This window comes from Felis catus, chromosome X (genome assembly GCF_018350175.1).
Source record: "Felis catus isolate Fca126 chromosome X, F.catus_Fca126_mat1.0, whole genome shotgun sequence".
NCBI lineage: Eukaryota > Metazoa > Chordata > Mammalia > Carnivora > Felidae > Felis > Felis catus.
Genome location: NC_058386.1, coordinates 51,521,661 through 51,546,376, shown reverse-complemented (window position 1 = coordinate 51,546,376; position 24,716 = coordinate 51,521,661). Strand labels below are relative to the sequence as shown.

Genomic DNA, 24,716 nt, shown 5'->3' with positions numbered 1-24,716 from the left:
GGAAAAGCATTCCATCACATGGATTGGAAGAATAAATATTGTTAAAATGTCAATACTATCCAAAGCAATCTACACATTCAATGCAATACCAATCAGGAGTGACATTGTGGAAGATGGCGGTGTAGGAGGATGCTGGGCTCACCGTATCCTGCTGATCACTTAGATTCCACCCACATTGGCCAAAATAACCACAAGACGACTAGCAGAACGAATTCCCCAGAGCCAAGCATAGACAAGAGGCCCACAGAAGAGGGTAGGAAGGGCGGAGAGGTGGTGTGCACTACAAGTACTGGCATTAGGGAGCTGGGGAGGTGGAGGGGCAGCCTGCCCTTCAAGGCACAGCCCCAGAGTCTAGCTTCTAAAAGCAGAGGGGCCGGATGATGGAGTGTGTTCTGACAGCAAGTGGGACTTAACATCTGGAATATTCTAACTCAACAGATCTGCTCAGAGAGCAGTTAGGGCGAGAGGACAATGGGAGGGAGAGATGTTGAGCCCCGGAGGACAGAGCTCAGCTTGGCGGGGAACAAAGGCACTGGGAAGCGCCATCTTCCTTGCCCATCCCCCAGCCAAAATCCCAAAGTGAATGAGTTCCCGTCACATACTTGCTTGCACTGCGTAAACACCCAATGCTGTGCTTCTGTGGATCCATCCCTCTATGGCTCTGCCTCCCTCCTGGTGCTGCAGGGCCCCTCCCAAAGCAGACCACCAAAGGCAAAGTGAGCTGAATCTTCCCCTCCTGCCACTGTGCACCTTGCACATCCACCCCAGGTAATACAACAGATCCCATCGAAGCAGCACCACAAGCCTGGCAGTATGCAAGTAGCTCAGACAGGAGCCACACCACTCCACAGTGAGCCCTGCCTCTGGGAAAGGGGAAGATAAGGTACACACCAGTCTGACTGTGGCCCCACTAACCAACGCACGTTACTCCAGACAGCACAGAGAAAGAGCATACAGTTCTTCACCACTCTAAGGACTATCCAAAATGACGAAACGGAAAAGTTCTCCTCAAAAGAAACTCCAGGAAGTAGTGACAACTAATGAACTGATAAAAAACGATTTAAACAATATAACAGAAAATGAATTTAAAATAATAGTCACAAAATTAATCGCTGGGCTTGAAAAAAGTATAGAGGACAGCAGAGAATCTATGGCTACAGAGATCAAGGACTAAGAAACAGTCAGGAGGAGCTAAAAAATGCTATAAATGAGCTGCAAAATAAAATGGAGGTGACCACAGCTCGGATTGAAGAGGCAGAGGAGAAAACAGGTGAATTAGAAGATAAAATTATGGAAAAAGAGGCAGCTGAGAAAGAGATAAAAAAAATCCAGGAGTATGAGGGGAGAATTAGAAAAATAAGTGATGTGATAGAACTCAATAATATATGCATAATTGAGATTCCAGGGGAGGAAGAGAGAGAGAAAGGGTCTGAAGGTGTACTTAAATCATAGCTGAGAACTTCCCTGATCTGGGGAAGGAAAAAGGCAATGAAATCCAAGAGTCACAGAGAACTCCCTTCAGACATAACTTGAATCAATCTTCTGCACGACATATCATAGTGAAACTGGCAAAATACAAGGATAAAGAGAAAATTCTGAAAGCAGTTAGGGATTAACATGCTCTAACATATAAAGGGAGACCTATAAGGCTAGTGACGGATCTATCTACTGAAACTGGGCGGGCCAGAAAGGAATGGCAAGAAAACTTCAATGTGATGAACAGAAAAAATATGTAGCTGAGAATACTTTATCCAGCAAGTCTGTCATTTAGAATAGAAGGAGAGATAAAGGTCTTCCCAAACAAACAAAAACTGAAGGAATTCATCACCACTAAACCAGCCCTACAAGAGATCCTAAAGGAAATTCTATGAGTGAAATGTTGCAAGGACCACAAAGTACCAGAGACATCACTACAAACATGAAACCTATAGACATCACAATGACTCAAAACCCATATCTTTCTATAATAACACTGAATGTAAATGGACTAAAGGCTCCAACTAAAAGACATAGGGTATCAGAATGGAAAAAAAAAAAAACCAAGACCCATTTATTTGCTGTCTACAAGAGACTCATTTTAGACCTGAGGACACCTTCAGATTAAGAGTGAGGGGATAGAGAACTATCTATCATGCTACTGGAAGTCAAAAGAAAGCTGGAGTAGCCATACTTATATCAGACAAAATAGACTTTAAATTAAAGGCTGTAACAAGAGTTGAAGAATGGCATTATATAATAATTACAGGGCCTATACATCAGGAAGAGCTAACAATTATAAATGTCTATGTGCTGAATACAGGAGCCCCCAAATATGTAAAACAATTACTCACAAACATAACCTTATTGATAAGAATGTGGTAATTGTAGGGGACTTTAATACTCCATTTACAACAATGGATACCATCTAGACATAGGATCAATAAACAAGGGCCCTGAATGATACATTGGATCCGATGGACTTGACAGATCTATTTAGAACTCTGCATCCCAAAGCAACAGAATATACTTTCTTCTCGAGTGCACATGGAACATTCTCCAAGATAGATCACATACTGGGTCACAAAACAGCCCTTCATAAGTATACAAGTATTGAGATCATACCATGCATACTTTCAGACCACAATGCTATCAAGCTTGAAATCAACCACAGGAAAAAGTCTGGAAAACCTCCAAAAGCACGGAGGTTGAAAAACACCCTACTAAAGAATGCATGGGCGAACCAGGCAATTAGAGAAGATATAAAAAAATATATGGAAACAAATGAAAATGGAAATACAACAATCCAAATGCTTTGGGATGCAGCGAAGGCAGTCCTGAGAGGAAAACACATTGCAATCCAGTCCTATCTCAAGAAACAAGAAAAATCCCAAATACAAAATCTAACAGCACAGCTAAAGGAAATAGAAGCATAACAGCAAAGACAGCCTAAATCCAGCAGAAGAAGAGAAATAATAAATATCAGAGCAGAAATAAACAATATAGAATCTAAAAAAAAAAAGTAGAGCTGATCAATGAAACCAAGAGTTGGTTTTTTGGAAAAATAAACAAAATTGATAAACCACTAGCCAGGCTTCTCAAAAAGAAAAGGGAGATGACCCAAATAGATAAAATCATGAATGAAAATGGAATTATTACAAGCAACCCCTCAGAAATACAAGCAATTATCAGGGAATACTATGAAACATTATATGCCAACAAACTGGACAACCTGGAAGAAATGGACAAATTCCCAAGCACCCACACACTTCCAAAACTCAATCAGGAGAAAATATAAAGCTTGAACAGACCCATAGCCAGCGAGGAAATTGAATCAGTTATCAAAAATCTCCCATGGGGCGCCTGGGTGGCTTAGTCGGTTAAGCGTCCGACTTCAGCAGGGGTCACGATCTCGCGGTCTGAGAGTTCGAGCCCTGCGTCAGCCTCTGGGCTGATGGCTCAGAGCCTGGAGTCTGCTTCTGATTCTGTGTCTCCCTCTCTCTCTGCCCCTCCCCCGTTCATGCTCTGTCTCTCTCTGTCTCAACAATAAATAAACGTTAAAAAAAATTAAAAAAAATCTCCCAACAAATAAGAGTCCAGGACAAGATGGCTTCAACGGGGAATTCTACCATACATTTAAAGCAGAGATAATACCTATCCTTCTCAAGGTATTCCAAAAAATAGAAAGGGAAAGAAAACTTCCAGACTCATTCTATGAAGCCAGCATTACTTTCATTCCTAAACCAGACAGAGACCCAGCAAAAAAAGATAACTACAGACCAATATCCCTGATGAATATGGATGCAAAAATTCTCAGTAAGATACTAGCAAATCAAATTCAACAGCATATAAAAAGAATTTTTCACCATGATCAAGTGGGATTCATTCCTGAGTTGCAGGGCTGGTTCAAGATTCACAAATCAATCAATGGGATACGTTACATTAATATAAGAAAGATAAGAACTATATGATCCTGTCAATCGATGCAGAAAAAGCATGTGACAAAATTCAGCATCGTTTTTTAATAAAAACCCTTGAGTAAGTCGGGATAGAAGGAACATACTTAAACATCATCAAAGCCATTTATGAAAAGCCCACAGCTAATATCATCAATGGGGAAAAACTGAGAGCTTTCTCCCTGAGATCAGGAACATGACAGGGATTTCCACTCTCACTGCTGTTAACATAGTGTTGGAAGTGCTAGCATCAGCAATCAGACTACAAAAGTAGATCAAAGGCATCAAAATTGGCAAAGATGAAGTTAAGCTTTCACTTTTTGCAGATGACATGATATTATACATGGAAAATCTGATAGACTCCACCAAAAATCTGCTAGAAATGATACATGAATTTATCAAAGTTGCAGGATACAAAATCAATGTACAGAAATCAGTTGCATTCTCATACACTAATAATGAAGCAACAGAAAGACAAATAAAGAAACTGATCCCATTCCCATTTGCGCCAAGAACCATAAAATACCTAGGAATAAGCCTAACCAAAGATGTAAAAGATCTGTATGCTGAAAACTATAGAAAGCTTATGAAGGAAATTGAAGAAGATATAAAGAAATGGAAAACCATTCCGTGCTCATGGATTGGAAGAACACATATTGTTAAAATGTCAATACTACCCAAAGCTATCTAGACATCCAGTGCAATCCCAATCAAAATTGCACCAGCATTCTTCTCGAAACTAGAACAAGTAATCCTAAAATTTGTATGGAACCACAAAAGGCCCTGATTAGCCAACGTAATTTTGAAGACCAAAGCAGGCGGCATCACAATCCCAGACTTTAGCCTCTACTACAAAGCTGTCATCATCAAGACAGCATGGTATTGGCACAAAAACAGACACATCGACCAATGGAATACAATAGAAACCCCAGAATTAGACCCACAAAAGTATGGCCAACTAATCTTTGACAAAGCAGGAAAGAATATCCAACGGAAAAAGACAGTGTCTTTAACAAATGGTGCTGGGAGGACTGGACAGCAACATGCAGAAAGATGAAACTGGACCACTTTCTTATACCATTCAAAAAAACAAACTCAAAATGGATAAAGGACCTGAATGTGAGACAGGAAACCATCAAAAGCCTAGAGGAGAAAGCAGGACAAAACCTCTCTGACCTCAGTCGCAGCAATTTCTTACTTGACACATCCCCAAAGGCAAGGGAATTAAAAGCAAAAATGAACTATTGGGACCTCATGAAGATAAAAAGCTTCTGCACTGCAAAGTTAACAATCAACAAAATAAAAGGCAACAAATGGAATGGGAAAAGATATTTGCAAATGACATATCGGACAAAGGGCTAGTATCCAAAATCTATAAAGATAAAGCACCAAACTCCACACCCAAAAAACACATAATCCAGTGAAGAAATGGGCAGAAAACATGAATAGACACTTCTCTAAAGAAGACATCCAGATTACCAACAGGCACATGAAAAGTAGCTCAACATCACTCCTCATCAGGGAAATACAAATCAAAACCACACTCAGATATCACCTCACGCCAATCAGAGTTGGTAAAATGAACAAATCAGGAGACCATAGATGCTGGAGAGGATGTGGAGAAGCAGGAACCCTCTTGCACTCTTGATGGAAATGCAAACTGGTGCAGCCACTCTGGAAAACAGTGTGGAGGTTCCTCAAAAAATTAAAAATCGACCTACCCTGTGACCCAGCAATAGAACTGCTAGGAATTTACCCAAGGGATACAGGAGTACTGATGTGTAGAGACACTTGTACCCCAATGTTTATAGCAGCACTCTCAACAATAGCCAAATTATGGAAAGAGCCTAAATGTCCATCAACTGATGAATGGATAAAGAAATTGTGGTTTATATACACAATGGAATACTACGTGGCAATGAGAAAGAATGAAATATGGCCTTTTGTAACAACGTGGATGGAACTGGAGATGTTATTTTAAGTGAAATAAGTCATACAGAGAAAGACATATACCATATGTTTTCACTCTTATGTGGATCTTGAGAATCTTAACAGAAGTCCATGGGGGAGGAGAAGAAAAAAAGGTTAGAGAGGGAGAGTGCCAAAGCATAAGAGACTCTTAAAAACTGAGGACAAATTCTGGGTTGATGAGGGGTGGGAGGTAGGGGGGAGTGGGTGATGGGTATTGAGGAGGGCACCTTTTGGGATGAGCGCTGGGTGTTGTATGGACACCAATTTGACAATAAATTTCACATTTTAAAAGATGCAATACCAATCAAAATTGCACCAGCATTCTTCTCAAAGCTAGAACAAGCAATCCTAAATTTGTATGGAATCACAAAAGAACCCAAATAGCTAAAGTAATATTGAAGAAGAAAACTAAAGTGGTCGGCATAACAATCCCAGACTTTAGCCTCTAGTATAAAACTCTAATCATCAAGACAGTATGGTAGTGGCACAAAAACAGACATGTAGACCAATGGAATAGAACAGGGAACGCAGAATTGGACCCACAAATGTATGGCCAACTAATCTTGGACAAAGCAGGAAAGAGTATCCAATGGAAAAATGACAGTCTCTTTAGAAAATGGTGCTGGAAAAACTGGACAGCAACATGCAGAAGAATGAAACTAGAACACTTGCTTACCCCATACACAAAAATGAACTCAAAATGGTTGAAGGACCTGAATGTGACACAGGAAACCATCAAAACAGTAGAGGAGAAAGCAGGGAAAAACCTTTTTGACCTCAGGCACAGCAATTCCTTACTTGACACTCTCCAAAGGCAAGGGAATTAAAAGCCAACATGAACTATTGGAACCTCATCAACATAAAAAGCTTCTCTAGTGCAAAGGAAACAATCACCAAAACTAAAAGGCAACCGACAGAATGGGAAAGATATTTGCAAATGATGTATTCGATAAAGGGCTAGTATCTAAAATCTATAAAGAACTCACCAAACTCCACACCCGAAAAACAAATAATCCAGTGAAGAAATGGGCAGAAGACATAAATAGACACTTCTCTAAAGAAGACATCCAGATTGCCAACAGGCACACGAAAAGATGCTCAATGTCACTCCTCATCAGGGAAATACAAATCAACAGTACACTCAGATACCACCTCACAGCAGTCAGAGTGGTAAAATGAATAAATCAGGTAACTATAGATTCTGGCGAGGATGTAGAGAAAAGGGACCCTCCTTACTGCTCGTGGGAATGCAAACTGGTGTAGCTGCTCTGGAAAACAGTGTGGAAGTTCCTCAAAAAATTAAAAATAGAATTATGCTATGACCCAGCAATAGCACTGCTAGGAATCTACCCAGAGGATACAAGAGTGCTGATGCATAGGGGCACTTGTACACTAATGTTTATAGTAGCACTTTCAATAGCCAAATTATGGAAAGAGCCTAAATGTCCATCAACTGATGAATGAAGATGTGGTTTATACATACAATGGAATACTACTTGGCAATGCGATAGAATGAAATCTGCCCATTTGCCACAATGAATGGAACTGGAGGTTACTATGCAAAGTGAAATAAGCCAGGCAGGGAAAGACAGATACTATATATTTTCACTCATATGTGGATCTTAGGAAACTTAACATAAGACAATGGGGGAGGAGAAGGGGAAAAAAACGTTACAGAGGAGTGAGGGAAACCATAAGAGACTCTTAAGGAATGAGAACAAACTAAGGGTAGATGGGGGTGGGGAAGAGGGGAAAGTGGGTGATGGGCAGGGAGGAGGACACTTGTTGGGATGAGCACTGGGTATTGTATGGAAACCAATTTGACAATAATTTATATTTAAAAAAAGAAAAATATTTTTTTATAAAAATGCAAAATAAGTTTTTTCTCTTTATCTGAGAACAAAAAATGAAAAGAAAGGAAGAAAAATTGAATAGATGGATCAGATAGAAAAAAGAAATACGATTGAAATTACATCCAGTGTCCCATAAACAAACTATGAAGCACTTTATAGTCTGTGAACTAAGTAGGCGCAGAGTCTTGTGGTGTTCCTTTAGAGCATGGTTGGTGCAGTTGGATGGGGTTTGGTGTAACAGCTCTGTTCTTCACTAGCTGGTGCTGCTTAGTTTACTGGGGTGGATCCTTGTTGATCATGTTCACTGTGTGTATGCCCATGCGTGGGAGGGGTGAAAATGGTGTCACTCAGCTACCCAATCTCTAGTATCAGAACTCTGTGGTCTCGTGGACCCACAATCAAGCACCCTTCATTTGTCTCTGGCTTCCGTCCACTCTGCACTTCTTCACTGTCCGAGACCAAGCTGTCAGCCTGCCAGTTGGCACCTCCCTCCTGAGTTTTATCTCAGATGGGGCTGCGTTTCCAAACCCTTCATTTCTGAGGGCCCTATGACTTTGACCCACTCAGACCCTCTGTGGGAGGGTCTCGCCAATCAATGGCTGGGTTCCTGCCTGACCCCAGGGATGTTCCCACAACTGCGCTGCTGCAGATGCCCAGAGACTGTGGCCAGATGCCAGCCTGCCCCAGAAAAAGTTCTCACAATTGTGTAGCTGCAGCATTTCAGGGATTATGGTAAATCACAACACACATCCAGTGCCAGGCTTCACCCTTAACATCCTTGTTCTAACACCAGCAAACATGGCTGTTCTCTGCCTGTGGGGAGGCCACACAGCCTCTACCAAATGTCCTCTTAGCAGGGTAACTGCCTCTTCCCAGGTGGCCTGAGGACGCCTTGGACCTACCTTGCTGTCTCCTCCTGGGGACTCACCCTTCCCACCAGAGGTCTGCCAGCTATCCAGCCACAGAGTTTCAGAATCTGTGCTCCCCTGTTTATAGAGTCTTAGTTGTATTTAAACCCTCTCCTTTCTCCTTTCTCCCTTTCTTGTTAACCCTTATGGGTGTGTACACTCTTTCTCTTTCTCTCCAGCTGCTTTTGGGGGGAGTGCTTTTCCTGTACTCTTTCCCCCCCGTCTCTGTCCTTTGTCCACAAGCAAAAGCAGCTCCCTACCCTCTGCAGTTTCTCTCTCCCCCAGTTCTCCTCTCCATGCCACATACCTGCTGAGTTCTGTGGTTTAAGTTGTACAGATTGTTGTGTTAATCCTCAGATCAGTTTTCTAGGTGTGCAAGATGGTTTGGTGTTGATCTAGCTGCATTTCAGGGACAAGAGAGAAAAAAAAGTTCCATGTTGTTCTGCCATCTTCATCTCTATGTATTTTTTTTTTAATTTCCTCCTTGATTTCTTGGTTGGCCCTTTCATTGTTTAGTAGCATATTATTTATCCTTTATGTATTTGTGTTCTTTCCAGACTTCTTTGTGATTTATTTCTTGTTTCATACCACTGTAGTTGGAAAAGATGCATCGTATGATTTTAATATTTTTGAATATGTTAAGACTTGTTTTGTAGCCTAACGTGATCTGTTTTGGAGACTGTTCCATGTTCACTTGAAAAGAATGTGTATCCCACTGTTTGGGGATGGAATGTTATGAATATATCTTTTGTGTCCATCTGGTGCATTGTCTTCTTCAAAGCTTGTTTCCTTATTAAGTTTCTGGATGATCTATTGATTTAAGTGTGGTGCTAAAGTAGTCTACTATTATTGTATAACTGCCAATTTCTTCTTTTATGTCTTTTAATTGTTGCTTTTTGTGTTTAGCTCTTCCTATGTAGAGCAAATAAATACTTTGAATTTTTATACCCTCTTGTTTGATTGTTCCCTTTATCATATGTAGTGCCCTTCTTTGTCTCTTATTATAGTCTTTATTTTAAAACCTATTTTGTCCAATAATAAGTATTGCTACCCCAACTTTCTTTTTTCTTTCATTTGCATGATAAAATATTTTTCTATCCATTCATTTTCAATCAGAATGTATCTTTAGGTCTGAACTGAGTCTCTTCTAGACAGCATTACAGGGTCTTTCCTTTTTTACTTATTCAGTTACCATATTCTTTTGCTTGGAGCATTTAGTCTATTTAAATTCAAAGTAATTATTGATAAGTAAGTACTTACTGCAATTTTGTTACTCATTTTATGGTTGTTTTTGTAGTTCTTCTTTATTCCTTTTTTCTTTTTTTCTTTTTTTTTTCCAGTTTTATTTTTTTTTATTTTTTATTTATTTTTTTTATTATTTTATTTTTTTTATATGAAATTTATTGACAAATTAGTTTCCATACAACACCCAGTGCTCATCCCAAAAGGCGCCCTCCTCAATACCCATCACCCACCCTCTCCTCCCTCCCACCCCCCATCAACCCTCAGTTTGTTCTCAGTTTTTAAGAGTCTCTTATGCTTTGGCTCTCTCCCACTCTAACCTCTTTTTTTTTTCCTTCCCCTCCCCCATGGGTTCCTGTTAATTTCTCAGGGTCCACATAAGAGTGAAACCATATGGTATCTGTCTTTCTCTGTATGGCTTATTTCACTTAGCATCACACTCTCCAGTTCCATCCACGTTGCTACAAAAGGCCATATTTCATTTTTTCTCATTGCCACGTAATATTCCATTGTGTATATAAACCACAATTTCTTTATCCATTCATCAGTTGATGGACATTTAGGCTCTTTCCATAATTTGGCTATTGTTGAGAGTGCTGCTATGAACATTGGGGTACAAGTGGCCCTATGCATCAGTACTCCTGTATCCCTTGGATAAATTCCTAGCAGTGCTATTGCTGGGTCATAGGGTAGGTCTATTTTTAATTTTCTGAGGAACCTCCACACTGCTTTCCAGAGCGGCTGCACCAATTTGCATTCCCACCAACAGTGCAAGAGGGTTCCCGTTTCTCCACATCCTCTCCAGCATCTATAGTCTCCTGATTTGTTCATTTTGGCCACTCTGACTGGCGTGAGGTGATACCTGAGTGTGGTTTTGATTTGTATTTCCCTGATAAGGAGCGACGTTGAACATCTTTTCATGTGCCTGTTGGCCATCCGGATGTCTTCTTTAGAGAAGTGTCTATTCATGTTTTCTGCCCATTTCTTCACTGGGTTATTTGTTTTTCGGGTGTGGAGTTTGGTGAGCTCTTTATAGATTTTGGATACTAGCCCTTTGTCCGATATGTCATTTGCGAATATCTTTTCCCATTCCGTTGGTTGCCTTTTAGTTTTGTTGGTTGTTTCCTTTGCTGTGCAGAAGCTTTTTATCTTCATAAGGTCCCAGTAATTCACTTTTGCTTTTAATTCCCTTGCCTTTGGGGATGTGTCGAGTAAGAGATTGCTACGGCTGAGGTCAGAGAGGTCTTTTCCTGCTTTCTCCTCTAAGGTTTTGATGGTTTCCTGTCTCACATTTAGGTCCTTTATCCATTTGGAGTTTATTTTTGTGAATGGTGTGAGAAAGTGGTCTAGTTTCAACCTTCTGCATGTTGCTGTCCAGTTCTCCCAGCACCATTTGTTAAAGAGGCTGTCTTTTTTCCATTGGATGTTCTTTCCTGCTTTGTCAAAGATGAGTTGGCCATACATTTGTGGGTCTATTTCTGGGGTTTCTATTCTATTCCATTGGTCTATGTGTCTGTTTCTGTGCCAATACCATGCTGTCTTGATGATGACAGCTTTGTAGTAGAGGCTAAAGTCTGGGACTGTGATGCCTCCTGCTTTGGTCTTCTTCTTCAAAATTCCTTTGGCTATTCGGGGCCTTTTGTGGTTCCATATGAATTTTAGGATTGCTTGTTCTAGTTTTGAGAAGAATGCTGGTGCAATTTTGATTGGGATTGCATTGAATGTGTAGATAGCTTTGGGTAGTATTGACATTTTGACAATATTTATTTTTCCAATCCATGAGCAGGGAATGTCTTTCCATTTCTTTAAATCTTCTTCAATTTCCTTCATAAGCTTTCTATAGTTTTCAGCATACAGATCCTTTACATCTTTGGTTAGATTTATTCCTAGGTATTTTATGCTTCTTGGTGCAATTGTGAATGGGATCAGTTTCTTTATTTGTCTTTCTGTTGCTTCATTGTTAGTGTATAAGAATGCAACTGATTTCTGTACATTGATTTTGTATCCTGCAACTTTGCTGAATTCATGTATCAGTTCTAGTAGACTTTTGGTAGAGTCTATCGGATTTTCCATGTATAATATCATGTCATCTGCAAAAAGCGAAAGCTTGACTTCGTCTTTGCCAATTTTGATGCCTTTGATTTCCTTTTGTTGTCTGATTGCTGATGCTAGAACTTCCAGCACTGTGTTAAACAGCAGCGGTGAGAGTGGGCATCCTTGTCGTGTTCCTGATCTCAGGGAAAAAGCTCTCAGTTTTTCCCCGTTGAGGATGATGTTAGCTGTGGGCTTTTCATAAATGGCTTTGATGATGTTTAAGTATGTTCCTTCTATCCCGACTTTCTCAAGGGTTTTTATTAAGAAACGGTGCTGGATTTTGTCAAAGGCCTTTTCTGCATCGATTGACAGGATCATATGGTTCTTCTCTTTTTTTTTGTTAATGTGATGTATCACGTTGATTGTTTTGCGAATGTTGAACCAGCCCTGCATCCCAGGAATGAATCCCACTTGATCATGGTGAATAATTCTTTTTATATGCCGTTGAATTCGATTTGCTAGTATCTTATTGAGAATTTTTGCATCCATATTCATCAGGGATATTGGCCTGTAGTTCTCTTTTTTTACTGGGTCTCTGTCTGGTTTAGGAATCAAAGTAATACTGGCTTCATAGAATGAGTCTGGAAGTTTTTCTTCCCTTTCTATTTCTTGGAATAGCTTGAGAAGGATAGGTATTATCTCTGCTTGAAACGTCTGGTAGAACTCCCCTGGGAAGCCATCTGGTCCTGGACTCTTATTTGTTGGGAGATTTTTGATAACCGATTCAATTTCTTCGCTGGTTATGGGTCTGTTCAAGCTTTCTATTTCCTCCTGATTGAGTTTTGGAAGAGTGTGGGTGTTCAGGAATTTGTCCATTTCTTCCAGGTTGTCCAATTTGTTGGCATATAATTTTTCATAGTATTCCCTGATAATTGTTTGTATTTCTGAGGGGTTGCTTGTAATAATTCCATTTTCATTCATGATTTTATCTATTTGGGTCATTTCCCTTTTCTTTTTGAGAAGCCTGGCTAGAGGTTTGTCAATTTTGTTTATTTTTTCAAAAAACCAACTCTTGGTTTCGTTGATCTGCTCTACAGTTTTTTTAGATTCTATATTGTTTATTTCTGCTCTGATATTTATTATTTGTCTTCTTCTGCTGGGTTTAGGCTGCCTTTGCTGTTCTGCTTCTAGTTCCTTTAGGTGTGCTGTTAGATTTTGTATTTGGGATTTTTCTTGTTTCTTGAGATAGGCCTGGATTGCAATGTATTTTCCTCTCAGGACTGCCTTCGCTGCGTCCCAAAGCGTTGGGATTGTTGTATTTTCATTTTCGTTTGTTTCCATATATTTTTTAATTTCTTCTCTAATTGCCTGGTTGACCCACTCATTCGTTAGTAGGGTGTTCTTTAACCTCCATGCCTTTGGAGGTTTTCCAGACTTTTTCCTGTGGTTGATTTCAAGCTTCATAGCATTGTGGTCTGAAAGTATGCATGGTATAATTTCAATCCTTGTAAACTTATGAAGGGCTGTTTTGTGACCCAGTATATGATCTATCTTGGAGAATGTTCCATGTGCACTCGAGAAGAAAGTATATTCTGTTGCTTTGGGATGCAGCGTTCTAAATATATCTGTCAAGTCCATCTGATCCAATGTCTCATTCAGGGCCCTTGTTTCTTTATTGACCGTGTGTCTAGATGATCTGTCCATTTCTGTAAGTGGGGTGTTAAAGTCCCCTGCAGTGACCACATTCTTATCAATAAGGTTGCTTATGTTTATGAGTAATTGTTTTATATATATGGTGGCTCCGGTATTCGGCGCATAGACATTTATAATTGTTAGCTCTTCCTGATGGATAGACCCTGTAACTATTATATAATGTCCTTCTTCATCTCTTGTTACAGCCTTTAATTTAAAGTCTAGTTTGTCTGATATAAGTATGGCTACTCCAGCTTTCTTTTGGCTTCCAGTCGCATGATAAATAGTTCTCCATCCCCTCACTCTCAATCTAAAGGTGTCCTCAGGTCTAAAATGAGTCTCTTGTAGACAGCAAATAGATGGGTCTTGTTTTTTTATCCATTCTGATACCCTATGTCTTTTGGTTGGCGCATTTAATCCATTTACATTCAGTCTTATTATAGAAAGATACGGGTTTAGAGTCATTGTGATGTCTGTATGTTTTATGCTTGTAGTGATGTCCTGGGACTTTGTCTCACAGGGTCCCCCTTAGGATCTCTTGTAGGGCTGGTTTAGTGGTGACAAATTCCTTCAGTTTTTGTTTGTTTGGGAAGACCTTTATCTCTCCTTCTATTCTAAATGACAGACTTGCTGGATAAAGGATTCTCGGCTGCATATTTTTTCTGTCTAGCACCCTGAAAATCTCGTGCCAATTCTTTCTGGCCTGCCAAGTTTCAAAAGAGAGATCAGTCACGAGTCTTATAGGTCTCCCTTTATATGTGAGGGCACGTTTACCCCTTGCTGCTTTCAGAATTTTCTCTTTATCCTTGTATTTTGCCCGTTTCACTATGATATGTCGTGCAGAAGATCGATTCAAGTTACGTCTGAAGGGAGTTCTCTGTGCCTCTTGGATTTCAATGCCTTTTTCCTTCCCCAGTTCAGGGAAGTTCTCAGCTATGATTTCTTCAAGTACCCCTTCAGCACCTTTCCCTCTCTCTTCCTCCTCTGGGATACCAATTATGCGTATATTATTTCTTTTTAGTGTATCACTTAGTTCTCTAATTTTCCCCTCATACTCCTGGATTTTTTTATCTCTCTTTTTCTCAGCTTCCTCTTTTTCCATAACTTTATCCTCTAGTTCACCTATTCTCTCCTCTGCCTCTTCAAGCCGAGCTGTGGTGGTTTCCATTTTGTTATGCATTTCGTTTAAAGCGTTTTTCAGCTCGTGACTGTTCCTTAGTCCCTTGATCTCTGTAGCAAGAGATTCTCTGCTGTCCTGTATACTGTTTTCAAGCCCAGCGATTAATTTTATGACTATTATTCTAAATTCACTTTCTGTTATATTATTTAAATCCTTTTTGATCAGCTCATTAGCTGTTGTTATTTCTTGGAGATTCTTCTGAGGGGAATTCTTCCACTTGGTCATTTTGGATAGTCCCTGGCATGGTGAGGACCTGCAGGGCACTTCCCCTGTGTTGTGGTGTATAACTGGAGTTGGTGGGCGGGGCCGCAGTCAGACCTGATGTCTGCCCCCAGCCCACCGCTGGGGCCACAGTCAGACTGGTGTGTACCTTCTCTTCCCCTCTCCTAGGGGCGGGATTCACTGTGGGGTGGTGTGGCCCGTCTGGGCTACTTGCACACTGCCAGGCTTTTGATGCTGGGGATCTGGCGTATTAGCTCGGGTGGGTAGGCAAGGTGCACAGGGGCAGGAGGGGCAGGCTTAGATCGCTTTTCCTTAGGTGATCCTCTTCAGGAGGGGCCCTGTGGCAGCGGGAGGGAGTCAGATCCGCTGCCGGAGGTTTGGCTCCACAGAAGCACAGAGTTGGGTGTTTGCGCGGAGCGAGCAAGTTCCCTGGCAGGAACTGGTTCTCTTTGGGATTTTGGCTGGGGGATGGGCGGGGGAGATGGCGCTGGCGAGCGCCTTTGTTCCCCACCAAGCTGAGCTCTGTCGTCAGGGGGCTCAGCAGCTCTCCCTCCCTTTGTCCTCCAGCCTTCCCGCTTTCTGAGCAGAGCTGTTAACTTATGACCTCCCAGACGCTAAGTCGCGCTTGTTGTGGGAACACAGTCCGTCAGGCCCCTCCGCTTTTGCAAGCCAGACTCAGGGGCTCTGCTTGGCCGGCGAGCCGCCCCTCTGCCCCGGTCCCTCCCGCCAGTCCGTGGAGCGCGCACCGCCTCGCAGCCCTTCCTACCCTCTTCCGTGGGCCTCTCGTCTGCGTTTGGCTCCGACGACTCCGTTCTGCTAACCCTCTGGCGGTTTTCTGGGTTATTTAGGCAGGTGTAGGTGGAATCTAAGTGATCAGCAGGACGCGTGGTGCACCCAGCGTCCTCCTAAGCCGCCATCTTGCCGCTTCTCTCTATTCCTTTTTTCATGTGCTCTCTTTCTTGTGGTTTTATGGCTTTCTTTAGTAATGTGCTTGGATTGCTTTCTATTTTTTTGTGTATCTATTATAGGTTTTTGATTTGTATTTAACATTAGGTTTATATATAACATCCTATGCATATTGCAGTCTTATGTTGACGGTCACTTAAATTTGAGCCCATTCCAAAAACATTCAAGTTTTACTCCCCCACACACCCATTTTATGTATATGATGTCATACTGTACATCCTTTTGTTTTGTGAATACCTTGACTGACTTTTATAGATATAATTGAGTTTACTGGTTTTTTTTGTGTGTGTGTGCTTTAACTTCCACACTGTTTTTGTTGGTGATTAATCTATTAATTTTGTTCATTCACTCATGAAATTTTTTCCTTTCATAATTTTCTGACTCCTGATTATGGCCTTTTTTTTTTCCATTCAAAGAATTTCCATTAACGTTTCTTGCAATGTTGTTTTGGTGATGAACTCAACTTTTGTTTGTCTGGGATACTGTATCTCCCCTTCTATTATGAATGATAACCTTGCAGTGCATTTTAGGTTGCATTTTTTTTTTCCTTTTAGCACTTTGGTAATATCATGCCACTCCCTTCTGGTTTTCAGCATTTCTGCTGAAAAAGCTGATAGCCTTATGAGGTTTCCCTTGTGTATAATTGTTTTCTCTCACTGCTTTTAAAATTCTATTACTACTTTTTACCATCTTAATTATGTGTCTTGCAATGGACCTCCATGGGCTGATACTTTTGGGAGCTCTCTGTTCTTCCTAGATCTGGACATCTATTTCCTTCCCCAGATTAGGAAAATTTTTGGCAATTATTTCATCAAATAAATATTCTGCCTTCTCATCTCTTCTCCTTCTTGGATCCCTAAAATGCCAAAGTTATTACACTTGATGATGTCAGTGAGTTCCCTTAATCTATTCTCATTTTTCAATTTTTATTTTTTAATAATTTCTTTTTAAGTTTATTTATTTTGAGAGACAAATCGAATGCACATGCATGCAAGCAAGTCTGGAGAAAGGCAGAGATAGAAGGAGAGAGAAAATCCCAAGTAGGCTCCGCACTACATTCAGAGGCAGATGTGGGGCTCGATCTCAAGAACTGTGAGATCATGACCTGAACCAAAATCAAGAGTTGGACACTTAACTGACTGAGCCGCCCAGGTGCCCCACCTATTCTCATTTTTTATTATTAATTTTTCCTTTTGCTCTTCAGCTTGGTTACTTTCCATTACTCTGCCTTCCAGCTCACTGATCCATTCTTCTGCATCCTCTACTCTGATGTTGATTCTGTCTAGTGTATTTATTTCACTTATTGAGTTATTCATCTCTCACTAGTCTTTTGAAATATTTTCTATCTCTTTGTTGAAGTTCTTACTGAGATCTTTCAATTTTTCTGAAATCTAGTGGGTATCTTTATGACCATTGCTTTGAATTCTTTATCAGGCATATTGTCAATCTCCATTTCAATTAGTTCTTTTGCTGTGGTTTTGTCTTGTTCTTTGATTTGGGACATGTTTTTCTGTCGACTTATTTTTTCTCTCTGTTTCCATGTATTAGGAAAGTCAGCTGCATCTCCTTATCTTGAAATTGTGGCCTTTTGAAGAAAAGGTCCTGTGGTACTCTGTAGTGTAATGCCCCCTATTCACCAGAGCCAGTTCTTCAGGATATCTCTATGTGTATTTTGTGTACCCTACTGTTGTAGCTGATCTTCATTTGCCTTTAGTCCAGTTGGATGCAAAGGCCCACTTTGACAGTTGTGGGCAAGATTTGGTACCTATGCTGTTAAGAGGCCAGTCTGGGGCCATTGCGAGCTTGTAGTTGGTTGGTGTCAGCAGTCAGAATAGATGACTACCCTCAGCCACTCTTCTGGGACTTCAGTTGCACTGATCCTCAGGGGGCTCTCCCTCTGTTGTCCCCTGAGAGGTTTTTGTTGTTGGGTAGGGCCTAGATTCCAACCAGAGTCCTGTCCACAGTCTGTCTGTTGGGGCTGCAATATCATGGACCTGCAGGATGCTCTCACTGCCTTATCCCCTGAGAGGTTTTCGTTGGTCAGCAGACCAACAATCCAACCCAATGCCTACCCGTAGTCTGTCTGCTGGGCCTGCATTTGAACTATTGTGTCTGGTGGTTATGATCCCCTCTCCCCAGGGCTGGGAATTACTTTGGGGTGGCACCAGTCTTTGCCAAGGCTGCTTGCAGGATTTGTTTTGGCAAGAGTAGCTTTAGAGGATGCCTGAAGTGTAGGTTGGGTAGATGGGGTGGGTCCACAGGGGAACTTGGAGGCAGGGTGCATGGTGTTAGCAAGGTAGGTAGAGGGTTTTCCAGCTGGTTACTGCAAGTGTCTTGCTATCTGTTCTGGGTATGGGGAAGTAGGGAGAGAAAAATGGTGCCTGCCAGCTCTTCTGTTCTTGGAGGTGTCTCCGACTGATCCCTGCCCCTCTGGTGCATGTTGTGAGATTAGTAAATAAACCTCCATCATTTATACTCCAAGTGCTTTTCAAACTGCTTCTTCTATGCTACATTTATTATACTGGCTCTTTAAGGGCAAAGACTCTGGTTCCTAAAGCCCTTCAGCTTTCCCAGAGCTAAGCCTGCTGATTTTTAAACTACCTGGAGTTAAGCCCCACTGATTATAAATACTTGAGAAGTTAAGCACCACTGGTTTTCAAAGCCAAATGTTTTTGGGACCTCATTTCCCAGTTCAGGTTCCCTATGTCTGGAGTGCCTGGTGTGGTGTCTGCTCCTCTCTCTTCTCTATTCTTGTGATATCTCTCCTTTTTGTAGTTAGTCTCACCAGGAGCTTGGTTCTCCACAACATCTCTGCCCCTCCTACCCCTTCCAATGTGGCCTTTTCTCTATGAATAACAGTGTAAAATCTGTTCTGCCAGTCTTCAAGTCACTCTTTGGGTTAGTTGCACTGATGTGGCTGTTGTCTAGTTGTGCCCATGGGACGAGGTAAGCTTAGGATCTTCCTACTTTGCCACCTTCCCAGAAGACTTTCCCTGTTGAGAGCTTTAGAAAGGTAGTACAAATGTAAAGTTGAAATATGCAGAATACAAAAAAAATACAAAATGGAAAGTTTAAAAGACTCCCCTAGCCATCTACCCATTCATTTCCTTTCTTCAAAGGTTATCACGATTGTGTGTGTGTGTGTGTGTGTGTGTGTGTGTGATTTTCTAATTTCCAAAAAAATGAAAATGGTATGCTTATACCCTACAACTGGAGCTCCTGACTCGAGTCCATGAAACTATAAGTGTCCTCAGGTACCTTTGGGGGAATCTATGAAGCCCTTGATATTATACCTAAAACTGTATGTGTGTTGTCTCATGTACACACATGTGCATACATGCAGTTTTCTGAGAAGAAAGCTCATTATTTTCTTCAGATTTTCAAGGTGGTCTATGCCCCCCCCCAAGGTTAAGAATCACGATTGTAAAGTATCATTGAGTCATTGTGTTATTCCTGAAAGTGAAAATATCCATTGGAGATAGCGTGAGGTATTAGGTGATAGAACTTGGTATTAAGAGGCAGGGTCAGATCTCAGCTCTAGCATTTCTACAATGTGTGAAATTTAGTCTTATTTAAATTCTCCTATTCTCAGGTTTCTCGCTTGCAAAATACAGCTAATACCTAACCAACAGAATTATTATAAGTATAAAAGGAAATAGTATATATAAAGTCTCCAGCACTTAGAGGTGCTTAATATATCTTACTGATCCTCTCCCTTGCCCTCCCTGTTCCCAGTAATAGAATTATATTTATTAGAAAAGAGGACTTTTATAGATACAAGATGCTTCTTTAGTGGTAAGGCTTTTAAAGCACTATGTCAAGTAATGAAGAAAAGATGTTTGGGGGTAAGGTGGGGGAAAAAGGTTACACTATGCCATATTAGTGACAGCACCAGGATCTCTGCAGGTCATTGTGATATTTACTTAGGTTTTTTTTTTTCCTATTCCTAATTCTTTTCAACCATTCCTTGCTCCCATGACAGAAACTGCAAGCCCATGATGAGTCACCAAAAGAAGTCTGTACATGCTCTCAATTAGGGAATTTATTATCTCAGCATCTGGGAAGTTCTTTGACCAATCCTCTTGACTTTATGGGTATTGATGGATACCTGAACACCTTGATGGAGAATGGCACCATATCCAGTGAAGGAGGCTTCCAGGCTCAGATGGATCAAGTGAAAAGACAGTGTGCAGACTTTCACCATGACTGTTGTGGGATCATAGGCAGCCTTAGGGCCATAAACATTTCTGGGGATATGGGATTCTCTGGAAACATGGGCATCTCTGAATCGAGGGGCATCTATGGGGCCACAGGCATCTCTGGCAACGTGGATATCTCTGACACTATGGACTGCTCTGAAAACATCAGCATCTCTGGGAGCATGGGCATCTTTGGGGACACAGGTATCTCCAAGGCCAGCACAAAAGAAGCAGGCTGCTATAAGCAACGGTGAGCTACTTATCTGTTTCCATGCTAGGTGTACCTATGGCACCCACAATGATCCTTGTCCCAAAAAGGCTATGCTTCTTTTCCTGTCGGTTTAAATGGGTGAGTCTGGGACACCCCCTCCCACTTAAGAGTCTGGAAGGTGATTTATGGCCCTTACTGATTAAGCAACCAGTATATGCATATCAGGCAGCCCAGAATGTAGGCAAGAGAAAAAATATATTATTTTTCTAGAATGGGATTTAACTTGAGAAATGTTGCCTTCCAGCTGAGATAGTAGGCTGATTCCACTGTTCCATTCTCCTTAATGATCAACCTCCCCTACTTTTCCACCCTCACTGCTATAGCTTGAGAACAAAGTGGTAATGTTGTCACAGTTGAGAATTAAGACCCTGTTGAGAGGAAAGAGATGGTGCAGGTAACTGACTTGCAGAATGGCTTAAAAGGAAATTTTACTTTTTGGTGTGTTCAGTTGTAAGATGTAAGCTAACATTATTCCCAATAGAGACCCCAACATTTGCATGAGAAATAAGTCAAAATGATCCTTAACTGTTAGCATGGGTGCATGGATGCTTGGTGGTTTTTAGAACATATAAGGAAATAGTTTTCTTAAATTATAACATTTGCTCTCCCCAACCGACACCCCAATTAGGTCTCATAATACTCAGCCAACTCCCTTTTTCATAGATATCCCATAGATAAACTTGCATCCACTAAATTCTAAGGCAATCAATTCCAAGTTAGTGGTATCTGAATTAATAACACTGATTAATGGCATTGTCAGCATCATTTTGGGAGACAACAGAAGGCTCAGTTCTTTAGACCTGGCTTAAACACGGTCTATGTGCGAATCTGAGTTTTCCTAAAACAGGCCTCTTCTTAGGTCTTTTTATGAAGACCAGTGGTTTTGCTTCTGTAAACATCACATAAGCTTTGTGGACTTTTAGACACAATTGACACTACTTTTAAAATATGGTAGGTTTATCACTTGTACTACTGTACACATTTGAAAAAGTTTATTCTTAGAGGAGACCCAAATACTCCTGGGGGAAGTGATGTATTTCTTGTCAATTAAACACCAGATTTTCCCTTTGGGGTTGATAGGCTTGCTGTACACTTTCCTTTTGAATATTCAGTCATGCTTTACTCAGTTCTACATGCTTGGGTAGGATAGGCCTCAGGAAGTTTGGGTCATGTACTATACATATTGTCAGCATTTTCAGAACTCCCATTGCCAACAGAATCCAGGTCTTCACCCAAGATGTCTATTCCAAATACTTTATATCTGGCTCAAGCTCAACTAGAGATGTCTTGGGGAGCCTGGGTGGCTCAGTTGGTTAAGCATCCAACTTTGGCTCAGGTCATGATCTCACAGCTCGTGAGTGCGAGCCCCATGTCAGTCTCTGCTGACAGCTCAGAGCCTGGAACCTCCTTCAGATTCTGTGTCTCCCTCTCTCTCTCTGCCCCTCCCCTGCTCATCCTCTCTCTGTCTCTCAAAAATAAATAAACATTTAAAAATTTTTAAAAATAGATATCTTCATGAAGGAGCCATCTCTGTTGCTACCACATCCAGTTGTAAACATAGACATTTCTAAAGGATCACTGTATTAGTTACTTTTCTTTATAAGAAAGCCTATAAAAAGTTGTTTAAGAGTCTGAGATTTATTTCTACAGACCTATACAAGAGCAGTACATAGTACCAAACCTTATTTCCTAGATCTAAAACAAAGTTAATCAACAGTGAAAAGGTCTTTTTCCATGCAGTTTTAAACTGAGAGGTGATAAAGAGCAACACTGGTATTTCAAAAGTAAAAATAAAATTAAAAAAATACTATTTTGTTTTTTCAGGATCAAAGGCCATGGAATTAGTTTCAGCCTAAAGATCTATAAGCTCAATTTGGTCTTTTATTATTATCATTTTTTATTCCCCAACATGTCCTATTATCGCTTGTATATAACAGACATGGAACTAAGGAATAACTTATGAAAATTCCCCATTTTCTCTGAACACTAAACACCTTGCTGATTTACAGTTAGATTTGACATATCTGAGAGATGAAAAAAATTCAGTGGAATCTAGATACTTATGCACTGGTAAAATCCAGTAGCTATCTATAGTTAGAAGCATAGCAATAGAGAGGAGACTCCTGAAGAAAAGTTGCTGGGTACTAAAAAAGATGGTCTATTACTTACTTCCATTTCATACCCTCATACAGTAACTATATTGTGAATGAAATGTGACTCCCTCTCATACTGCCCTACCCTTCTAGTTCCCTGAGCAGAAATTCCATTCTTATGTGACTGTCCCACTTAAATAAGAAGGCATTTAACCACCTGCCACTGTCTCATCCACTAATCTGACCTCTGCCTGTTCCCTACACAAATTGACAAATCTGGGTGTCACTGATTATCTTTTTTAAGATGCAGGTTCCGTACCTGTGCTTGTGGCCATACTCTGATTCTGTTTGGACACTTTTTTTTTAAGTTCATTAGTTATTTACTTAATTTATAGAATTTCAGATTTCTCCCAGTAATAAATAAAACAATCATAAATAATAAACCTCAGTAACAGCTAATAGTCTGACTTTTTAATGAAGAAATTCAGGGATAGGGTTTGCTGTATGAAATACAACTGAAACTCTACCTGGAACTAAAAGGGCAAGTAAAGCTTAGGATGCATATATTGGGCATAGGTACCTTTGGAAAGTGACCCTAGAAATCGTGTTCAATTACTACCAAGTTGTCATTGCCTGTCAACATGCATGGATACCTTTTGTCTGAGACACACCTTATACTTTACTGAAAGTAAAATCTTTCCCTGAACACTTAAAACCAGAATGAACCTGAGTCTTTTTAAGTGGTATTTTTTCAAACCAAATTAGTAAATATTTAAGGTTAGCCTTAATTTAGCAGAAAGAGAAATTTGTAACTATGTCAGATCTTTGTTACATACTGGCTTTTGTTAAACACATAACATCTTTTCATGATGCTGTTAAGCTTTGATACATCACTGGAAAATCTTTCTATGAGATTTTATAAAGTAGCCTTTTTTCCAAACATTGTATAGGAAATGTAAATTACCTTTAAGAAAAATACTTTTCTCAAAATGACATAGTATGCTTCATATTGGTTTAAACCTAAGAAGATTGTTCTCACGTTCTCTCTTTATTTCCAATGTGTATGATTTAGTGATATCTATTGTACCAAATCTTTTCCCCATCCTCAGACCTCTCCCTCCCAGAATTATATGTATGATACAGGCAGATAGGATTCCGACCAAATCTGGTTGCTTTCTTCTAAGAGCAGACATTTGATGTAGGTATTTAAAAACAAACAAAAAGTGGATGTGGATTAAGCCTTAAGTTTTTTCCTATGAGGTTATTTTTTTCATATAATGTGAAGAAATGGTTTAGCTGTTAGGTGACACCAAACAGATATAAAGGACAAGGGGAAAGGTTTGGGGTTGTAAAGGACTCTTTGTTGTCATTTTAAAGGCAGTTCTATTTTCACATAGAAGCTTTTCCAAGGCAAAAAAGTTGTAATTTTCAAGCCATACAGACCATGTCTTCTCTACTTCGCTGCCTGTGAGGCTGACAGTCTGTGTCTTCCTCCTTTTTTTATGTTCATTTATTTATTTTTAGAGAGAGAAAAAAGCATAGGAGAGACAGAGAGAGAGAGATAAGGAGAGAAAGAATCCCAAGCAGGCTCTGCACTGTCAGTACAGAGCCTGACACGGGCTTGATAGTGGGACTGCAAGATCATGACCTGAGCTGAAATCAAGAGTCGGACACTGAACAGACTGAGCCACCCAGGCACCCCTGTGCCTTCCCCTTAAATAGGAAGTATTAGTTTTGTCACCATTCACAGCAGTCCATGTCTCCTTTAGATGTCAGTGCAAGTAAACATATGTTGGTGTACATGCTCTGTGATTTGTAACTTATCTTCACAAACACAAGTGCACTTTGAAAGCAGCTAATTTAGCCTTGTGTGTCTTGCTGGGGCTAAACAAAATCATGTTCAGAATTTGGCCTGTGTGAAACCAACAGCTTCCATGTTAAATCCAGTGCCCTGTCCCTTGGTATTTTCTATTCTTTGGGGGCGACCTAAAAGCCTCTTTCTTTTCCAAAGCTCTGTTGCCTTTCAACCATTTTCTTGTCTTTGTACTCAGATTCTTTAGAAAGCCTATACCAGCCCTCACAGATTCCCAATTGTGGAAAAGGTAGGGGGAAGTCAGGAGGGAAGATTTACAGTAATACAGAAATCCACCTGA

The 24,716-nt window shown here is 40.5% G+C and overlaps 1 protein-coding gene across 1 annotated transcript in view; it reads left to right on the top strand.

The window, feature by feature from the left end:
• Positions 1-24,716, top strand: part of MTMR8 (myotubularin related protein 8) — a 49,457-nt gene that overhangs the window by 14,500 nt on the left and 10,241 nt on the right. Inside the window, 1 exon segment of the mRNA XM_023248961.2 lies at positions 19,983-20,449. Within this exon segment, the coding sequence (XP_023104729.2) occupies positions 19,983-20,449 (467 nt within the window).